The sequence below is a fragment of the Clinocottus analis genome, unplaced genomic scaffold (genome assembly GCF_023055335.1).
Source record: "Clinocottus analis isolate CAN_PGR_092001 unplaced genomic scaffold, fCliAna1.0.p SCAF_1, whole genome shotgun sequence".
Classification (NCBI taxonomy): Eukaryota; Metazoa; Chordata; class Actinopteri; order Perciformes; family Cottidae; genus Clinocottus; species Clinocottus analis.
Window position 1 is genome coordinate 8241608 of NW_027175820.1, and position 19726 is coordinate 8261333.

At 41.6% G+C, this 19726-nt stretch overlaps 2 protein-coding genes across 3 annotated transcripts; one reads left to right on the plus strand and one right to left on the minus strand.

The window, feature by feature from the left end:
• The first annotated feature begins 146 nt into the window (after positions 1-146).
• scg3 (secretogranin III) lies at positions 147-12788 on the plus strand. 2 transcript variants are annotated; one of them, XM_068579043.1, is made up of 12 exons: positions 147-376; positions 1425-1477; positions 1647-1689; positions 1818-2051; positions 3092-3234; positions 3488-3646; positions 3728-3962; positions 4196-4312; positions 6769-6852; positions 7605-7715; positions 8738-8827; positions 11216-12788. In XM_068579043.1, the coding sequence occupies exons 1-12, from the start codon at positions 274-276 to the stop codon at positions 11332-11334; spliced, it is 1491 nt and encodes a 496-aa protein (XP_068435144.1). In that variant the 5' UTR covers positions 147-273; the 3' UTR covers positions 11335-12788. The 2 variants fall into 2 exon arrangements, with proteins under 2 accessions (XP_068435144.1, XP_068435152.1); XM_068579051.1 differs by having other exon boundaries at positions 1818-2039.
• On the minus strand, positions 12262-17407 carry lysmd2 (LysM, putative peptidoglycan-binding, domain containing 2). Its single transcript, XM_068579074.1, has 3 exons — positions 16932-17407; positions 15833-16173; positions 12262-12970 (listed from the first exon to the last, which is right to left on the minus strand). The coding sequence occupies exons 1-3, from the start codon at positions 17175-17177 to the stop codon at positions 12919-12921; spliced, it is 639 nt and encodes a 212-aa protein (XP_068435175.1). The 5' UTR covers positions 17178-17407; the 3' UTR covers positions 12262-12918.
• Positions 17408-19726: the final 2319 nt, after the last annotated feature.

Sequence of the window (19726 nt, forward strand, 5' to 3'; positions counted from 1 at the left end):
GAGACTTCAGCTCTTAGTCCCGCCTTGTATTGGGGTTACAACCAATCACGTTAGAGCTGTGGACACAGAGTATTTGGATTGGCTCAGGAGGCCCCTCCGTCAGCGGAGGGGAAGCAGGGGCAACAATACACACTGGGTCCTCCAGGGTGCAGCCTCCGAAGCAGTTTCAGCACCAGCGAGCGGGCGAAGCGGAGCGGAGCTGTCCACACATTCAGCACTTTGACGGCCAGGTTATATCTTCCTCCCGGACACTCCGAGACAGCTTATTTTAGGATGGCGTCAAAATACGTCGGCCTTTTTGTCCTGTTCCAGCTTCTAGCCCTGAATGTAGTGAGCCAGATATCTGCCTTCCCCACACCGACAGCCTCAACGGATGGTGAGTTGGCATCGCCTCTAACCGTGCGGTAGACAAGCATTTTGTAGTAATCTTGCACGGGAAAGATTTTTTTTGCGATCGGCAAACATGTTTTATAGTGGAGATATGGTATTTCAAAATGTCCTTGAGGAAGTCAGTGATTACAAAAGGAAATTTAAAAAACGCCACAAAGTGCTATACGAACCTAGTGGACAGGACACATGGTGCCTGAAATTAAAATAGAAAAAATACTACAAGGGTATCTTGAATGTTTTAGTATTCTGATCTAATCATTGAAAAGCATATCTGCAGAGAAACACAATTAGTTGATTACACCTTGTACACTTTACATGGGTTATTAGCTTATCGGTATTTGTATTTTCTCTATGGAGGTTTTATATAGGGCTGAAACTAACGCCATTCTTTATTAATGTGCCAATTGTTTTCTTTATCAATCAAATAGTTATCTGGTCCATCAGAAAATAGTAAAACATGTCGATCAGTGTTTCTCAAAGCCACAACGACGTCCTCAAACATCTTGTTTGGTCCACAACTCAAATATATTTATTCAGTTAACTGCAGCAGAAGCTGCAAAGTAGCAGTAAAAACAAAAACATATTCTCATTTGATTCTTATTGTAATCAGATAATTTCGCTTTGTTGTGTTCTTCAATGAACCCGCTGGATTAACAGAATAGAGCAAAAAGCAGTGCCTTTAAAGTTGAGCTGCGGCTCAGCAGTGACTGGCGGTGCGTTCAACGACGCCCGCTCGCATGTTGTGGCCGCTTGTGGGCTATTTTCGCCGCAGTTTAATCTTTTGTTTGATAATCCGATTAAGCTCTGCCTCTGCGGTGCATGGTGAGTTGAGAGTGCAGAAACGATCACATATATCTGAAAGATACAAATGTATTTAAATGACAAAAAAGTGACACCTTATGGAAGTATATTATCTTTTTAAGAGTTTTGTTGAAACGCAGATTTATCTATGAGCAATTCACATTTGTGACCTTTGTGAAATCGAATTCTGCTTAAAACTGTTTAATGATTGTTAAATGTTGTTGTTGTTCCAGATAAAACTGTGTACAACAGACAGTTGACAGAAGAAAGGCCACTACAAGAGCAGGTAAGCTCTCGTTCTCCATGTCTTACAGCTAATTTTATCATCCAATATCCGGCAAAATGGGCTTTATGGTCACTTGTCAAACAAGGAAAGAATTAGCCCAGCAAACATTATTAATCAGAGCTTATATCCTGAGTGGAAATTATTTGTGTAATGTTTGTCATTTCCCCAGATTGCTGAGGCGGACAGCGTGAAGGCTGCAGTACAGTCAGTGGGTAAGAGGAAACCTCACTGCCAATCGATTAATTCCGGGTTCATGTTGCAGCGCTTCACATTCATGTGAGAGAAGTTCATCTCCACTTGTGTGTGTGTGTGTGGTAATTCTGTCCCTGTTGTCTTTCAGAGAGCAAGCGTCCCACACCCACAGTCTCCAAGGACGCAGAGTCAGAGCAGGACCTCGACGACTTAACTGTGCTGAAGTCGCTGGCGGACGGCCAGAAGTCCAAGGAGACCACGGAGGTGCCACCCAAGAAGGACAACCAGTACGTCCCAGATGAATCAGACTCAACCAAGAGCCGGCGTCTGGCTGAGGACTACGACTCCACCAAGAATGGAATGGACTACGGCAAGTACCAGGGTACGCACACCTGTCACCTGTCAGCATCGTTCGGAAAAGGCGCAGTGGGTTAGCTGCCCAACGCGACCTTTGCCCCCGTCGCCAAAGGCAGGCCACATGCCGCATGCTTCTGTCTGTGGCTGACAGGCCACCAGGCAGACATTTTAAGAAAGAGTAGGCAGAGGAACCACGTGTGTGCGTATGATGGGGATGAGCAGAGACAGAGAGAAATAATCAAAGACAGGACACGTGCACACGAGAGAGAAAGATTATCCTCTCCCTCTCACACAGTACAGTTGTGAAAGCTTATGTTGGGTTTCTTTACCTCTCTTCACAGGAGACTTTTAAATACATGTAGACACCGACTGTACGTCTTGAATTTTCTCAAAATCCAATCATTTGCTGGTATTTGCATGAATTTTAGGTCTGAATAGATCTCATCAGATCAGCACACATTTCACTGTGTACGCATGTAATGCGATCCAAATCATCAGCATAAAGCCGAGTCTGTGAGGCGAGGTGACTCAGACACAAAGTGCTGAGTGCTACACTTCATCGATTCATGCGGTCGGCCCGGCAATAACAAGCAGCTTGTCAGGTTACGCTACATCTAGATTTGGCAAGTGCAGGCAGGATTTAATTTCTTATTTCCTGGAGTGAGATAGAAATAGGTAAAATCCAACACTGGTGATTCAACTCGCCAACACAGGCAAAAAGTATTCCGGTACTGCTTATTTTTGTTGTGCGTGGATGCCGGGAAGCAGCCGGGACTGTTATGTAAGAGTCAAGCTGTAACAATTTCACATTTCTTCTTCCATAACGCCGGTATGGGGCAGTTGAATATTCGGAGAGGAGGCGGCGAATCATTTATTACTGACAACTCGTGCTAATTTCTAACGGCACAATAGAGACACAGAGAAGAAGATGTAATAAAGTACAGAGTGGAGAAGGGAGAAAGCAACCGTCATTTAATCTTTCACAGGGGGAGTAAACAGTGCTTTATACTCACATACAGCTATTAGACAGTTACAAATGATACCATATGTGTCGTCTCCTTCCAGATGACCCAGAGAGTTTCCGCCAGGTCGACGGCACACCGCTGACGGCGGAGGACATCGTCCAGAAGATCGCAAACAAGATCTACGAGGAGGACGACAGAGGGGTGTTCGACAGAATTGTGTTGAAACTGCTCAAACTGGGACTGGTAGGTTGTGAGTTTGTATGTCGATCCATTTGGCACTGCGTGTGGTTTGACATTTACTCAGCAGGAACTCCAGATCTCTTGCTGCACCCTCTGGAAGACATGTGTGAATTGTGCTTTATCCAAATCGCTCCCGGAGATGGTTCTCAATAATCAATAATGTGACACATAGAGGTTTATAGTCGTTGCACCCTGTTCTGATTTACCACGCCTCACAGCACATTTGTCTGTCTCTTTTGTTTTTTTTCCCCTGCAGATCACGGACAGCCAGGCAGATACTCTGGAGTACCAGGTGGCCGAGGCTCTCCAGGACCTCATCACCAAAAACGCCAAGAACAACGAGATTGAGGACGTTGACAGCAACGAGCAAGAAACCAGGGGAGAGCAGGATGACAAGGGCTCAGACGCTAACAAGGTAACATACCTGTGAATAAGTGACAGCGATATACCAATATGGATACCAAACATAACAACAACTGAAACCTGGCATCCCCAGGACACGTGGAAGCCACCCAGGCGCCGCCTCAACGAGGACGAGGACGATGAGGAAGAAAACGTAGATGGGGTCGAGGACGAGGTGGACAGAGATGCAGAAGAAGAAGGGGGCGACACGGCCGCCAAGACCTGGGACAAAGACACGGAAGAGGGCAACGAGGTGAGCCCCGAAGACGGGCTCCAGGATCTGCAGTACTTCCCCAACTTCTACCGTCTGCTCAGGAGCCTCGACTCAGGTGAAGACAGTTTAGAAATCGATGTTTCACAGCATCCTAAAGAGAGAGACGTTCTTGTTGTCATGGCGATATTGTTCTCAAAGGATGAGTCCCCGCTTGTTTTGTCCTAACTAATTATTTATAATCCCATCATTACGACCCCCACAGTCAAACGCCATGTGGTGGCATTAACACTATGCCGGCCAATTAACGGAGCACTGATGCGAGATCTGTTCTCCGGTTTGCTGTTGCAGATCAAGACGCCCAGGAGAGAGAGACATTGATCACCATCATGAAGACGCTGATCGATTTCGTGAAGATGATGGTGAAGTATGGCACCATCTCTCCGGAGGAGGGCGTGTCCTATCTGGGTAAGACATAACCCATTACCGGACTGTTTATCGATAGCCTGGTGCAGTTCGATGCCGGAACGGGAGAATCGTGTCGTGAGTGCTGCAGTCATTGAAGACCGCAGTGCATTTGTAGTAAATAATATTATGTACACGTTGAGCAGGGCAATACTTTGATGCTATTATAACTTTAGTGTGACAGTTGCTTCTTGAGCTGGGAGATGTTAGTTTGACAAAATAATCTTGATTTATTAGCCTTTTCCAGTCATGACGTGATTGAAAGGTCCGGGACAAAGTACCATAAAAGGTTTGATAATAGCTCACCCAGAATATTCAGAATATTTTAAACAAATGTACCTCAATCATATACATTTATTTATGATCATATTATGATATAGTTTTACAAAATGATGTTGTCTAAAGTAATTGTTCTTAGCAAATTGTAATTAATACAAAATATTTTTTTACATTTAGCGAAGAGTTTTGCCAATGAAACGCGTTACAGACATTTGCCGGATCACACATGTGAAGCATGCGCTGACAGATTAGTGTCAGGGCCGCCCTATAAAACCAGGCTTGTTGTTTTATGGCTGGCCATCACGTCAATGGCCATTGGTAAGGTCAGCCACCTGTAAAGGACAGCTGTGAGCCTCAGGAAACCCAAGACCCAACGTCTCTCCCTCTCCCGCTTTCTCAGTCATATGTAACAAGACATTACACATGGGAGAGGATTACCATCAGCTTGGCATACGTGGTCTCATCAAGGGCAGCACTGCTTGTTTTTCAACTCAACAGTTAAAAAACATATTGAAACACATAGAAAAGCAACCAATTCTTATCTTTGAGAAGCTTAAAAACAAACAATTACATCATTGATTAATCAGACACTGTTTCACCACTCGTCTTAACGCAGATGAGAAATATAATTTGGAACGAACTAGAACAAGTCTGCATTGTGTGCCACGATAAGAGTTGTGATCAAATATTGAAGTCTGACGTCATACGAATGAATCGATACCCTTTCCGATGACCTTTAGCAGCTGGTTGTCTCTTACAGCGGAACAAATGACCACTGCTGATGTCACACACCAGTACAAAACAGACGGGTTTCCTAGGCAACCCTTTATGTCCTATAGGTTGTGAGAAGATAATAGGTCGGAATTCCGTTATCGCCTAGCAACAACAAGTAATTGCTTCCCCTCATCCCAACCCCTTACTGGCTGTGATGCTCTGAAGAGTCACCCAGGTACACAACTGAATACACACGGATCTGTCTATCGACGCTAATCGGGTGAAACAGGCCCCAAGACAGATAGAGAGATAAGGGGAGGGTGAAAGATGGCGTGCTTGTGCGTGTTTGTGTAGGCAGAGGGAAAAGGAAAAAATGATGGGCTTCCACTGAGCTACAGGTGGGAGGAGGCGGAGTGCAAGAGAGATGGTTAGATAATAGGAAATTAAAAAGAGGCTCGAGTGAACGCAGATGAGAGAGGAAATCTGCACGGCTCCTCGATGCTCAGTCACGACGCTAAAATCAAGCCTTCATGTTTCTCCGGTCTCTCTATTGCGTAGTAAATATCCACATCTCTAATTACCTTTTCAAGTATATGACTAAAATCTCCCATTACCAATAAAAAGGTTTTGTTATAATCCAGAATGTTAATTCATTCAGTTGGAGAGGTGCTTCTTAGGATATAAGCCCTAGCATATGAAGAAATGTAATGAATGGTTTGTAACACGCAATAATATAGTTGTCATCAGATACGTCTTTATAGGAGAAATTTCCGGCAAATGCTGTGCATTACGACATAGCATCGTTGCTGCTTGCAACAACATGATAGTGTGCGAAAAAATAGTGCTTAAATGGTGCGTCTAAATGTATAGTATGAACAAATCCTGATATAGAGGATGAAATTCCAGCTGATCTCTGGACTGTGTATCCCCAAAACATCTGCTTCTTTTGTTTTTGAGCGTAATGTTTACCGCTTAGGTAATCCAGAGAGGATCCGTTGACACTTAACTTCAGCCATGTGATCTGTTTTTGTTATTCCAAAGCTGACTTGGGGTTTTATATGCTCTAATCTTGTTGGGAAACGGATCACCCACTGTAATATTTGTGGTAACACACACTTATGACAATTTAACTATAACTTCTAAAATAAATGTTTTTATACTGAGAACACAGTATAAGAACAGTTGTTACAGGAATAATTCATCCAGTATTCAGACTAAATTATTTTAAAAAATGATGGTGGTATAGAACAGGACTTTCTACTATGACTACTGTCATACTCTTGAATCTTCATTTCAATAATTTAATAAACCCTTTTGTAATGTTAATTACCCCCTGAGTCACACAGGAACCGCGTGGGACTTTGAAACGGTTGAGAGATTTTTCATTCATTGGCCGTAGAGTGAACTGACGTTGCAATGCTAATCAAATCTTAAGTAAATGTTTGGACCGTTTCATCCGCCTGCAGAGAACCTGGATGCAATGATAGCCATGCAGACCAAGAACAAGCTGGGCAAGGCTCTCGGGCTTCCTGACTTCACCGGACCCAACGGTAATCACATCAAACATCAATAGAATCATTTTATTTATTAGTTAGTAAATTAGGCTCTGTGAAACTACATCGGCTGAATGCAAGCATCGGCACATTTGTTTGTGTTGTGTATGGTTTGAAATATAATTTGATTAAGTTATTTAATTAAAAAAAAAAAAACACTTTGGGACGCCCTCAAATGTTTTTTAACTTTCAGGTTTTACAAACTATCCTCGAAAGATGTGAAAGTAAACTTCATAAGCAGATTCTGGGAGGTTAAATTGACCTTCAAATGAATAGTTTGGCCTATTGGGGAAGATATGCTGGTTTTCTCACTGGCAGAGAATTAGATAAGAACATCAATACCACTCAAATGTACACATGTAAGGCGATACGGCAAGTAAGATGAGTTTAGCATAATGGCTGTAAACAGGGGCAAACAGCTAGCCTGGCTCAGTCAGAAGATAAGAAAATCCACCGACCAACATCTCTAAAGGCAAAAAATAAAACATGTATTCTTCTGTTGAGTCATTATGAAAAACATAAATGTACATTTGAGTCTACAGGAAGTCGCTGCTCACAGTATTTTTATTATCGTTTTTACACTTCAGTTTTTGTACAGAAAAACACAAAATATTCAACATGTTAATTAGCCTCTGCAAGAAAGCTAACAAGTGTATTTCCTAAAAAAGTTGAACTATTGCTGTAAGTATCTGTATAGCAGCAACTGGGCAACACAATGTCATGCTCCATGTACTGTTTGTTTGCTACAGGAAAGGCTTTGGACGAGGAAGACAACACCAAGGCCGATGCCGCCAAGATGCAGAAGGAGTATGAGAACCTGAAAGACTCAACCAAGGAGGAGCAGCCATCCACTGAGACTAGTTAGTCCGTTACCCAATCCTGATGACCAGAGGAAACATGAAAGCTTTTTGTTTAGTCGTTTGATTATTATTTGCTAAAATCATTTTATACAATTTTGCCTCTAAAAAAAAAAGATAAACTATGTGCCTTGTCCCAGTGCGTGAATCTTTTTTTTTTTTTTTGCATTAAGATTTTATTGTTTCTTTTGTGTCAAATAAATACAGAATTGTCAAATATAGAAGATTCACAAATGTCTCCAGAATGAGTTTGAACGTAACATCCGAGACCATTCCAGACCTCTTGTTTGGACTCATCGGGCTGACAGGAAGTAAACAGTACTGTGTAGTCAAGGCCAATCATAGTTAAGTCCCTGAACTAGGCCAGTCCGATAACACTCCCAGGAAAGCTTGTCACAGCTGCCATTATTCTCTGTCCCTGTACACTGTACTGTACACACTCATCAGTCTAATCCACACACACTCACACGCAAACGGGCATAAAAAAGAAAATCAAAATGGAACATAGTGCAGGATTACCACCGGGACATTCTTTTCAGCAGGAAATGACATGAATCCTGCGCAATGTCAACTAAAATCTGTGCTCGATTAAGTTGCATAATATAATGTGAAAATTAGGGACATGCGTTATAATCCAACTATAATCTGAGGCAATAGTCTGTCTTGATCTGTGCGTGATAGCCATTTGAATCCCAAACTGTAGATGTTATACACCTATCACTGCTACTACTTTTTTACATTAAGTGGGACTTTTTTGGACTTGAGCGTTAAAAAACACTTTATATTATTATTATTGAATTTAAAATCCTGACTGTCAGTGTGCTCCAATTACAATAGAAGTTTAAGCATAACACCTCACTTCATGAAAATGTTGTGGTGTAAATAATTGATAGGTCAAACAGTTTCACTCTTCTTCAGAGTCAATGTGTGACAGGAGTAGTAAAGGGAAATCCACATATTCACTATCTTTTATTGCATAAAAGACAAAAGTCTCATTTTCTTCATTTTTCTCCATCTCCCACCAGACCGGCCTGGCAAGTCAGAGACTTATCTGGAAGCCATCAGGAAGAACATCGAGTGGTTGAAGAAACACGACAAAGAAGAGGGCAAAGATGGTGAGACACACACTCCAATCTATGCTTTAATAATAATAATAATAATAATAATAATAATAATAATAGTTTAAACTTATATAGCGCTTTTCATAGTACACAAAGACGCTTTACACAATAGACAATAACAGACGCAACAGAACACAAACGTGAAGACAAGAGCAAACAAAAACAAACAACAAAATATGTAAGGTAATAAAGGAATAATGAGAAGTAAACAGAAGAGGCTGCGTGGGGCAGAGCGGAGGGCAGGTGCAGAGGTTTATCAGCTGAAAGCAAGCTGGAAGAGGTGTGCAGGTCACAGACACGTCTGACGCAAAGCACTGACATACAGAAAATTTGAAGTCTCTTTTGTTTGCCTCAATTTGCAAGTAAAATGAGATTGCGCAACCTGGAATGATGCTTCACTCCAGATCGCATGAATATGGATCTTTCCTGATGAGTCCCTTCTAATTACTCGCGATGCCGCTTTCTTTCAGAGACAAATGCCTATTCATGTATTCCCTTCTTCCTGTTCCTCAATATTTGTGTGTGCAATTTGAGCACGTGTGAAAAGGAGATGTCGTCCTAGATTTTGAACCTAGATTGTGACTATCAACAATAACCCCCAAAAAAGAAAAAAAAGACAGGAAGAGACCCCCACCTTTTTGTCATCAATGCCCATGTCTATGGATTTATAGTGTTGGTGAGTGTGTCTCCCCCCCCATCCTGTAACTGTCAGCATTCATAAAGACCCAGCATGTGACCCAGAAAGCACACCAGTCTGCAGAGCTGTGGAAACTGTGCACTCGTCTGCTGTTTGGCTCTCCACGCTGTAAAACGGATGCTCAGTGGTGCTTAATTAAGCAGCAGAGAATGAAATGTTAATGAGTTCTCTTCATCCAAGCCATCCGTTCACTGTTGATCATCTCAGGACGCCGCACTGCTCTTATATGAGCTGATCAATAAGGGATTCAGCCACAGGCAAGTCAGAGAAACAGTCAAAAGACAGAGGAGCAAGCAAGAGTTTGACCTAGTTTCTTGTGTGCGTCTCAAAACCCCCGAAGAAGAAGAAAAAAGCGCTGAGTTTATAGTGCTGCAGTGTCCGGAGCAGAGAGGCCGGAGCAGCAGGGAAGTTTTGTTCAGGGTTCATCTCCAACCAGGCTCTATGTAGGACACTTCATTAGCATTCTGGTGCGTGGACTGGTTGTCTGGGACAACAGGGGCGTCCCCGCCTACCCCTCGGGGTTCTGGGCAGAGGAGATGGACAGATAGCAGACAAGCACTGAGCAAATGTGGCCCCCAAAAGCACCTTGTTTTCCTGTAGTGGCACTCAGCAGAGAGAATAATGCACTACGTTGTACCATATTAAACCTAATCCGTATATCCGTATACACTCATTACCTCTCTCTCTCTCTCTCTCTCTCTCTCTCTCTCTCTCTCTCTCTCTCTCTCTCTCTCTCTCTCTCTCTCTCTCTCTACGGAGAAAGTACAGCTGGAGGACAACAAAAGCCTTTTAAACCAAAAACAGTGTCATAGAAACTGAGTGGGCGATGGGCCATTTATTGTGTTTACTCGATACCAGAAGCACCCATTAGCACAGTCACAGCGGACTCTGTGCGTGGGTGTCTGTGTCATTATGTGTGTGTGTTTACGCCCACATGCCACACAGATTAGCCAGAAGAGCAGACGGACACAGAGTCGACATCCTGGCTTTGGCTCTCGGCTCCTTGCGGCCAAGATTGAGAGAAGCAGCGCGCAGCGTCTCTAATCACATTCAGTTAATCCCTCGCACACGTTATGCGCGACGTCCGCAGGGCAACTGTGTCTTGAGGCAACACAATAAATTGCTGCTGTTAGGAATATCATTAGGAGGATGTTGTGGGACTCCCCCTTGTTATTCATACAAGTCTGTGAGAGCAGGGAGAAGTGGTGCAGCAGCTGTTTGCCTGCTTCCTGAAACACATTTGTTACCATGATGGATAATAGAGGTGGGTTGTGTCCATCTCTAAATATAGACTCATCCTGCTGCAGCCTTATGGTGCTTTGACAATGAGTTGTCAAGAGCAAGGTGATTACAAAGGGTGCTTCAAAAACCGGTTTCTTTAGTAATTGAGTTTGTTTGAAACCAATTTATTACATTTGAATTGAATACTATAACTTGGCAATTACGTGCCACGCTGTGATCTTTTGACCTATTTATTATGTATGTGTATCTTCTCAACCGCAGGCTCACTCTGACCTTAATCCTCCTTGATAATGAACCACCGTACCAGATTATGGCTTGTTTGGGTGTGCCGTCTTAAGACGTTTAATGTCTGATCTATCCTGCAAACCACCGTGGCCTCTTGATCTTCCTCTTCGAATCACAGATTATAAACCCATCCGTTGTTTTTCTGCCTCTCTTGTCAGATTATGACCTGTCCAAGCTGAAGGACTTCATGGACCAGCAGGTTGACTCCTACATTCAAAAGGGCATCATGGCCAAGGATGAGGGCGACACCATCAAGAGGATCTACAGCAGCCTGTAACGCTGCCCCCCTTCTTCCTAACTCTCTGGCGTACAACACAAGACTAAATCTGACCTGAACATCTCAAAAAGCCCTGACACCTTACAGTTATTTCCCATGGCATGGTAAAGTATGTACTGTGTATTCAAAACTACCTGCTTAGGGGAACTTGTTAACCCTCCCAGACATTCCCAAAATGTATCAAGAGAAGGGATTTAATAAAGCTATCAACAAAACAATAAAGTGATTCTTTATAGCTACCTGATTATATTTGCACGCCAAAATCGCAGAGTAATAATCCTGAGAATATTATTGAGAGAAATCAAAGTATTTTATGTAACCACCTCCCATGTCCAACTAAATGCTAGCGTTTACTCCAACCTGACTCCTGTTGAAAATGAATGTCTTGAGAGTATGACGTCATCGCTTTGACATCACCCTTTTCCAATATACCTTTTGCAGCAAAATGCACATATATCAACGTGTAGTCATTCAGTGTAACCTGACTTAGCCTGTTATATTTCCTTTTTCCAGTGAACATGTAAGATCCCTATGTAATCTTGCTTTTTATTTTACCAAAAAAAATATTTGTTGTGCATCATGTCGGTGATCTACGTACTTCTGTTATCTCCTGCTGTAATTCTTCTAGGGGCCCACTAGAGGGCCCCCCGTTTGTACCATTAATGCTCTCTGCATGTCTCTATGAGTTCAACATTTCCATCTCTGTAGAGCCTCAAGATAAGTATTTTTAAATGTAAATATTTGTGATTTTTTCCTAAAGTTTAAAAGCAATTAAAACTTTGCCTTTTCTTTACCTGTGTACCTAAATGTGACAACGAAGCAGCATTGGGGGAAACAACCCCCTCCCCCACCCTCAAAAAACACCTTTAGTGGACATCCATGCTTACACAAACCTGCATCGCCATGAAAACACACAAGGGCTTCATGTTTGGTTTGCTTACATGTTTATTCTCTCCAAATAAAACCAGTAGAATTTTAAAAGTACAATAAAACCGCTGTAACAGACAGTTCTCCACACATAAATAATGCATTCACACTTAAGAAAAAAGAAAATAGAGCAGTCTCTTCTGTTCCCCTCCAAAGCTTGAATGAGGCAAAAGGGAACATGTTCAAAGGCTTGAGTCCATCCGCCACATCGGTTTGGGGTGAGCTCATACAGGGTAAACATTGATGAGGAAGGCCTGTATATACATTCAGGTGATACTATTATAGGAGGGGATTTAGCACATCAGAAGCAGTTAGCAACTTTAACAAGCTAATCCCTCTGAATTGCTTCGCGCTCTCTGTGTGTGAGTGTGTGTTCTGTACACTAGCTTCAGAAGCATGGGATAGTGGATGGGCATGTGTCATTGGACGGCATTTATATCAAGCGCTCCGAGCTGCAAAACCGTCCTAAACGAGAACCATCATATACATCCAATAGTTGCATGTCAATAAATAAAAGGCAAACATGACACTTTTGTTTAACGTGGTTTGGTAAAAGCAAAACGGTAAAGAGAAAAGTAAGGTCAAATAAAAATAAAAAAGCGATGTGGTTGTACTGGTACTCTTTGAGCGTGTGCCTGCAGAAAACGAACGGGTCCTTTATATCTCCTGATACGACGTTGCGGCGGCCGTGTAGTCCTCCATATCATTCCTGCCAATGAGGAAAAGAAAAGACAGATAATCTTTAGGTTTTTGGGACGTTTTATCACAGTGGAAACTCATTGTAATAGAATCGCACACATGTTCTTTAACATTTCCCCTCTTTCTCTGGCTCTCCCTCGGCTAAACTGCAACACAGTGACGAGGTGAGCGGACCGTGCGTTAATAATGGATGAGGCCAAGCAAACAGCCGTATTGTTGTCCGTCAGGGCTCATGGCTCATCTGACCTGAGACGCATCACCGTCTACGGCTTAGTCTTGAAGTTCAACTTCCACTGGCGACTCTCTTTGAGATGTACGACTCAACACATTCCTTAAATCGAGAGAAACGTTTTGTTTTCTTCAGTGCTACTGTACATAGCTCGAGAGTCTAGACCGATTGTATTCTGTATTCGTGACATGAAAACATCCTGAGGGATGACAGGATCAGGCTTTAAATACAGGGTTGCACTTTATGTGGAAAAACTAAATGCAAAAACACACCATGATACCGGCATTACTTCATGAATAAAATGTACTCACTTCTGCATTTTGCTGCTTTCATTTCTCTGCTAAAATGCAGCAAATTGTTGGAGTTTTAGACTGATTCATCAGACTGATTACAAAAGGCACCAATTGAAATAGAGGAAAGGTAGTTATATTTTTATCTCTTTGAATTCACTCAAAAAGAGTCCCTGAGCATATGGATGTTTACAATAAACATCTGATTAGCCAAAGTGTTCAAAATAACTAATTATCCATTGGTCCATCTTCTATTATATTATGGCTATTTTGGGGATATGTATATACATATTCAACAACATAACATTTAAATTTGGTACTTTACTATAAACTTGTTGTGACTTATATCTTGTTTCTTTCATCGAAGTTGGCCCAAACACAGTTTTAGATGTCAAGAGTCTGTGTTTCTTTTCTCAACCTATTTCCCATCCCATCTGTTCTCTTTATGAGACCTCAGCATGATTACATAAAGTTGTTCGAATGAGAAAAAATAAACTTAAGTGACAGGAAAGACGTCTTTGGAAGTTTTAAAAGCAAGTTGCAGGACTGATCTAGTTTCTGGCATAAACGTAACTACAACTTCCAGCAAAACAAATTTTCACAATGTAAACCTATGCAGCGATATCATAGCTGCTGATTAAGCTGTGAATGCCCTCAAAGGCAATTAGTCGAGCAGCCAGTGTGCGGTTTCCTCCATCAGAAAGAGGGAGCCAAACAGACGTGCGGCCTGTGTTTACTCTGAAACAAGGCAGTGAGCTTGTGTTTGTCTAAACACACAGCAGCTCCACAGACAACCTTTGATGTGGCTGGAAATAAGGCTTAACACAAAGCTCGGCTGTGGTAGCTAGGTAAACATTTACAGAGAAACTGATGGGTAAACTCTGAACAGAGAAATTTAAAAATACTTTGTCTTGCGCATTTACTCAGGCTCGTACGTGTCTTTGTAAACAAAAAAAACAAACAACACAGGTCAAGGGTTGCTGGCACATCTAGACTAAATTTTAATACGACATGTTGCGCAGTCAGTGCTCACATAATACTGAAACACTACAATAGTATCCGACCTGACAATAGCATGTAAAGAACGGACTTTGTAGACCTTCAAACATGCCACTAAGTAATGACTGTTTATCACATTATGCTAATAAAGAGTCCTTTAATTCAGTCAAATCCTCATTGCTTATTCATCAGCCTATAACATATATTCCGTTGAGGATTTCTTCTGACTCGTTGACATGAAAAAAAAAAAGAGAAGAAGTTACTACTCCATTCTAGATCGTAATATAACACCAAATCAAAATCGACAGGATGTTGGAAAACATTGAAATCCTACATGCTTTTATTATTCTGCGAATACTATTTGGTATGAACGGCTTCGTAGATGAATGTGATGAGACCCTTCTTACTCTTTCAGGAGGAATTAGATGTCTATTAGAGCTCTGGTACATCGGACTGGCAGTGATAATAGAAATCAGCGACAAAAGAACAGCTGTGGCCAGGCCAAGGGACTTTACATAACGGCTGCTACAGGAGCCACCGCAGTATGAGCAAAACGCTTTTAGAGAGCCTTACGTGGGGAAAAAAAGATTTATTCTCTAAGGGTTAAAGAACCTGGCGTGGTGCGACTCAGCCTCGACTAAAATAATAGTGCCAACAACGCCTGTTTATCCATGAATCAATGGTGGTACGCCAGGCATCCACTACTACCTCAGTGCTGAGCAGACGTACAGAGTGTTCTCTGTCTCCACATGCAGAGTCGAGGAGACAAGCTCTGGCCTGATTCAGCAAGCCACGTCTTCTCCTTCTAAACATCCGATTGTTGCAGAATGTGGCATCTGATTAGCGCAGCAGGTTCGGCAAAAAAAAAAAAAAAAGATTCTTATCTTCGATCTTTCTTCCGTGGGGGCACTTGCATATTCCCTTGTCTCCGATCGGGAGTTCTGTCATCATACGGAGCTGAAGGGTGAGAGGCTCGTCCTCGTTTCATACAAGCACTTCCACGGACTAAGGGGATCTTTAGTCCTAGTGAAACTATACCCGGAGCTTTTGGACTGTGAACAGTAACCAAGACAAACGCCTAGACTTCACCAAACGTACAAATGTGTTCCGTCTATTAAACACTAGATGTGCCACAGACAGGTATCCATCATATGTTCACTAAGCAACAGTCAGCCCTCACACCCACAATAAATACAAACTGATTGACGCTTTTCTAACTTAGGCAAATTTAGAAAGACAATAACTGGCAATGAGTGTTCCTGGCTTGGTCTGAAAGTGTGCACTCGTCAACAACACAGAGCATAAGCAGTGGTTTTGGTCAGGGTTGGGGGTGGGGAGTTGCTCAACAGCTCACCTTACTTCCTCTTCCTTCAGCTTGCGCGCTGCCTGCTTGGATTGTTTGATTTGCAAGTCCAGTCTGTGTAAGAAGTCTTTGGCGGACAGCTCCTCTGGCTGGGGGGGTTTGGAGTTCTCAGGGGGCGGGGAAGGAGGCGGCGAAGGCCCCTCGATGTCGCGCAACACGACGCAGGGCAGCTCTGCCCCCGGGAACGAGGCCTCACCGTCCCCGTCAGGAGACTCCAGAGACAGTCCATTAAATATGGAGCGCTTTTCTGACACCACAGGGATGTTGAGGTTGTTCTTCAGAAAGATGCAGTCATTGCTGAACAGCTTGTTGACCCTCTTGATGTGCTCCATCTGGCATGTCGGGGCGAGAGCAAACAGAGTGTTAAAAAAAATAGTATCATTTCGGTGACTCAGCCATCACCTTCCTTGTTTAAAATCGAAATAAATGTATTGAGTTGCTCAGTTAGTCATGCTCAATCAACCTTTTTGATTCCTTTTAAGTGAACAAAAGTACTTTATAGTCTACATGCATTTTAACTATAGGATGATGTAAACGGCACTGAAAACATTTTTGGACACAAACTCTACAGTAAAAACTCAATACATTAGGGTTTTTGGTTTGTTAGCAGCTGTTTTAGCATTATACATTCAAAAGAGGGGGGAGGGGGGCTGGGGAAGTACAAACATGCAAAAATTACAAAACTTTCACTCTCGATCTGCTGTAAGAAAACAGTCTGCCCCCATTGTGCAAATATATGTGTTATGATAATCAAAGTGAAATGAAGAAGAGAGGCCCTGTTCCCATAAGGTGAAGTCAAATTCAAAAGGTATCCCTAATGTTGTTCCAACATCGCTAAAGAGCTGTTGGAGCACCGACACACAACTGAATGCTGACAGCCTTTAATGCGACATGCCTGGGATGTACTTTATTGTAGCCCTAATAACCGACTGTGAGGGGGGAACTCACACACACCCTGGCGTCCTGACATGACCAAAGAAATCAGAGCGAACACAGAGTTGTGTTGTGTTGTGGCTCCTCTGGTCTGCTCGTGAGGACTAAATCGTCCAGGTGAACGTCAACGCACACAGCGGTCGAGCGGCCACCTTACCGTCACGCCGTATCTGAGAGCGATCCCTTGCAGGGTATCACTGTCCGTCACCCGATGCTCGATGAATCGCTCCCCCAGCGAGGCCGTGACGCTCGCGGTGCTCCCGTACGAGCGGATCTTGGTCCGGGCCAGGCTCTGGGATAGCTCGCTCTCGGACTCGGAACCAGACCTGGACCGAGGGAAGATGGGCTGGTTGAAACGTCCTCCTCCATCCCGCATCGGCAGGACGGGCGAAAACTCCGCCATCTTCTCTCGAGCCTCTCGCGAGCCCTGGTTTCCTCCGCGTGGTTTAACTCTCCGGTGGATCCGCGGCAGTGAAGTGAGTCGCTGGTTCAGGCGACGGCCGGGTTACCATCCCCGGTAGTACTCGGCGCGTCAACCCGGGGGATAAGAGACATGTTTCGGGGATCAGTGCCACCACCTCACGGGCAGCTTTTGTCATAGACCCTTACGTCGACGTGCAGACGTCCCGAACGTTCGGGGGGAACAACATGACACCCTTTCCGGTTACACTTTCAAAATAATTCCTAATAACGAAAAATTTGATGATGCCAACTGTTTAAATGCTATATATATATATATATGTATATATATATATATATATATATATATATATATATATATATATATATATATATATATATATATATATATATATATATATATATACATACATACATATATTACTGTATATATAACTGTATATATGTGTACATATAACTGTATATATGTGTATATATATATATATATATATATATATATATATATATATATATATATATATATATAAATATGTATATATATACATATATATATATGTATATATATATTATATATTTATACATATATATATATTAATACAGACATATAGATAGATAGATAGATAGATAGATAGATAGATAGATAGATAGATAGATAGATAGATAGATAGATAGATAGATAGATAGAATTAAGTAGGACTTCAGAGATCCTTTCACATTGGGCGGAAACATTCAGCAGGTCTCTGTGACCACTTGCTCCTGCATGTGACATTTGAAGCCAAAGCTGTGAATTGCAGAGGAAATTACAGTCCCATGACCAAGTGTGCATATACAAATGGCATGTTTTAGACGTAGACCACACAGTAAAAGCTTCAAATATTTATACAAGAGATTTTTCCAAGCTGGGATATATCAGTGTCATAAAGTCTGCCAAATGAAAACATGACTGTTTATACACTAAAACATAATATTTATGTAATCCTTGCTATCATATTAAAATCAGTCTCAGAAACATTCAATTTTGTTTTTCTCGAATGGATAGAGATAATAACATTTAGGTTAGGCAGTTAAAGTAAAAACTCCATCAATTGTGTATAAATATTTGTACAGCGTACTGGTGTATTGAATGAGAGTTTTGATTAGATTTCTTGAAAAATGTCTGTTTTAATAAATTTGTCATCATATTAGTCCATATTTCCCCTTTCAATATACCCAATTGATGCTTAAAGTACAAACTCGAACGTTCAATAACACGTAGAATGGCTTCAATTGGCTCCTGTTTTATGCCTTGTTTAGATTTTATGTGTGGTTAAACTGATAATGAAATGTTGACTATCAATTTTCCAGTGCGTTGTCCACCACTGACGGCAGCACACACAAATTAGCTTATCTACAGTTTGGCATGCAATAAAATCCCCATCTAAGTGTCGTAAAGAAATATCAACCTGAACCTGTTAATCATTGTAGAATGGCAAATGAACAGGAAAACAACCATGTTGAATAATCAAGTTACATGACAGCCAATATTCAAACATGGACAATACTCCAATAATTTATTAATTACTGGATGATATCCAATGGAAATTGTCAAGCTTTGTCCCTGTCGTCTGTATCTCTCACTTTAGTTCATGATTATCAGATCACCCCAATGAGTTCCCTGCAATTGTTTTGTCCTTTTTGAATTGCTGTTTTAGAAAGTTACAGCCGTGGGATTACTTACTCCTAGAAACAAAGAGCTGAAAACAGAAAGCAATGATGGTACAAATATTATAACCATACTAAGTCATTTTAATGTTTCTGAAAAGATATATTATGTAAGACTGAAGGTGCTACTTTGGAAGGCACATGATGTCTTGCCATGAAATCTTACTTGCCAACTAATACATACTGAAAGCAACAAGTAGAATGATGATCTCTGAATGAGTCATTTATTTAATTAGTCTCTATACATGATGTTGCTGTCTTCCATTTTCTGATGGAAAGTAATTAACCTCATCAATCGCCTTTAGAGAAAACAAATGTGATGTGAAACATGTCTTTAAGCATTTATTAAACAGAAACTTGGAATAATTTAATTGAATGGGCAGAGCTCTTCAACAGACATGGTTCAGAGGTCTGACCAGGAAAAATAATTCAACATACATCAACAATTATTATTGAAATGGTACCCCTAATAAAGCACTTATGATAGATTTCCACCACAGAAATCAGGTCATTAAACTTATATAATAGTACAAAGAGAGAGATAAAGAAGGGAGCTGAAGGCATTCATTTTAAATGCTGTTCTCAATGTGAGAACTCTCTTTTTGATTTACAACAGTTTATTATTCATGTTTTTGCTTCTTTTTTTCTTTGAATATCAAGGCAATGAAAAACAAAAATGGTCCAATGTTTCTAAGTAAAGTTCATTATTTTTTTTAAACATTGACATCTTCAGTTGACTCATATTGGGTTTACGCATTCAGGAACTTTTATTAGCAGACAGGAATCTGAAAACTCCTCTTAAATCACCAGACACAATCTTTTATAAGCAAA

What these genes read in the sequence shown, in the direction of transcription:
- scg3 (XM_068579043.1), top strand. Translation starts at nt 274, where the DNA reads ATGGCGTCAAAATACGTCGGCCTTTTTGTCCTGTTCCAGCTTCTAGCC. An exon ending in AACTGCTCAAACTGGGACTG is followed by an intron (nt 3,235 to 3,487) that starts GTAGGTTGTGAG and finishes TTTCCCCTGCAG; the next exon opens with ATCACGGACAGCCAGGCAGA. An exon ending in TGACTTCACCGGACCCAACG is followed by an intron (nt 6,853 to 7,604) that starts GTAATCACATCA and finishes TGTTTGCTACAG; the next exon opens with GAAAGGCTTTGGACGAGGAA.
- lysmd2 (XM_068579074.1), bottom strand. Translation starts at nt 17,177, where the DNA reads ATGGCGGAGTTTTCGCCCGTCCTGCCGATGCGGGATGGAGGAGGACGT. An exon ending in CTCTCAGATACGGCGTGACG is followed by an intron (nt 16,174 to 16,931) that starts GTAAGGTGGCCG and finishes CCGACATGCCAG; the next exon opens with ATGGAGCACATCAAGAGGGT. An exon ending in CTGAAGGAAGAGGAAGTAAG is followed by an intron (nt 12,971 to 15,832) that starts GTGAGCTGTTGA and finishes CCTCATTGGCAG; the next exon opens with GAATGATATGGAGGACTACA.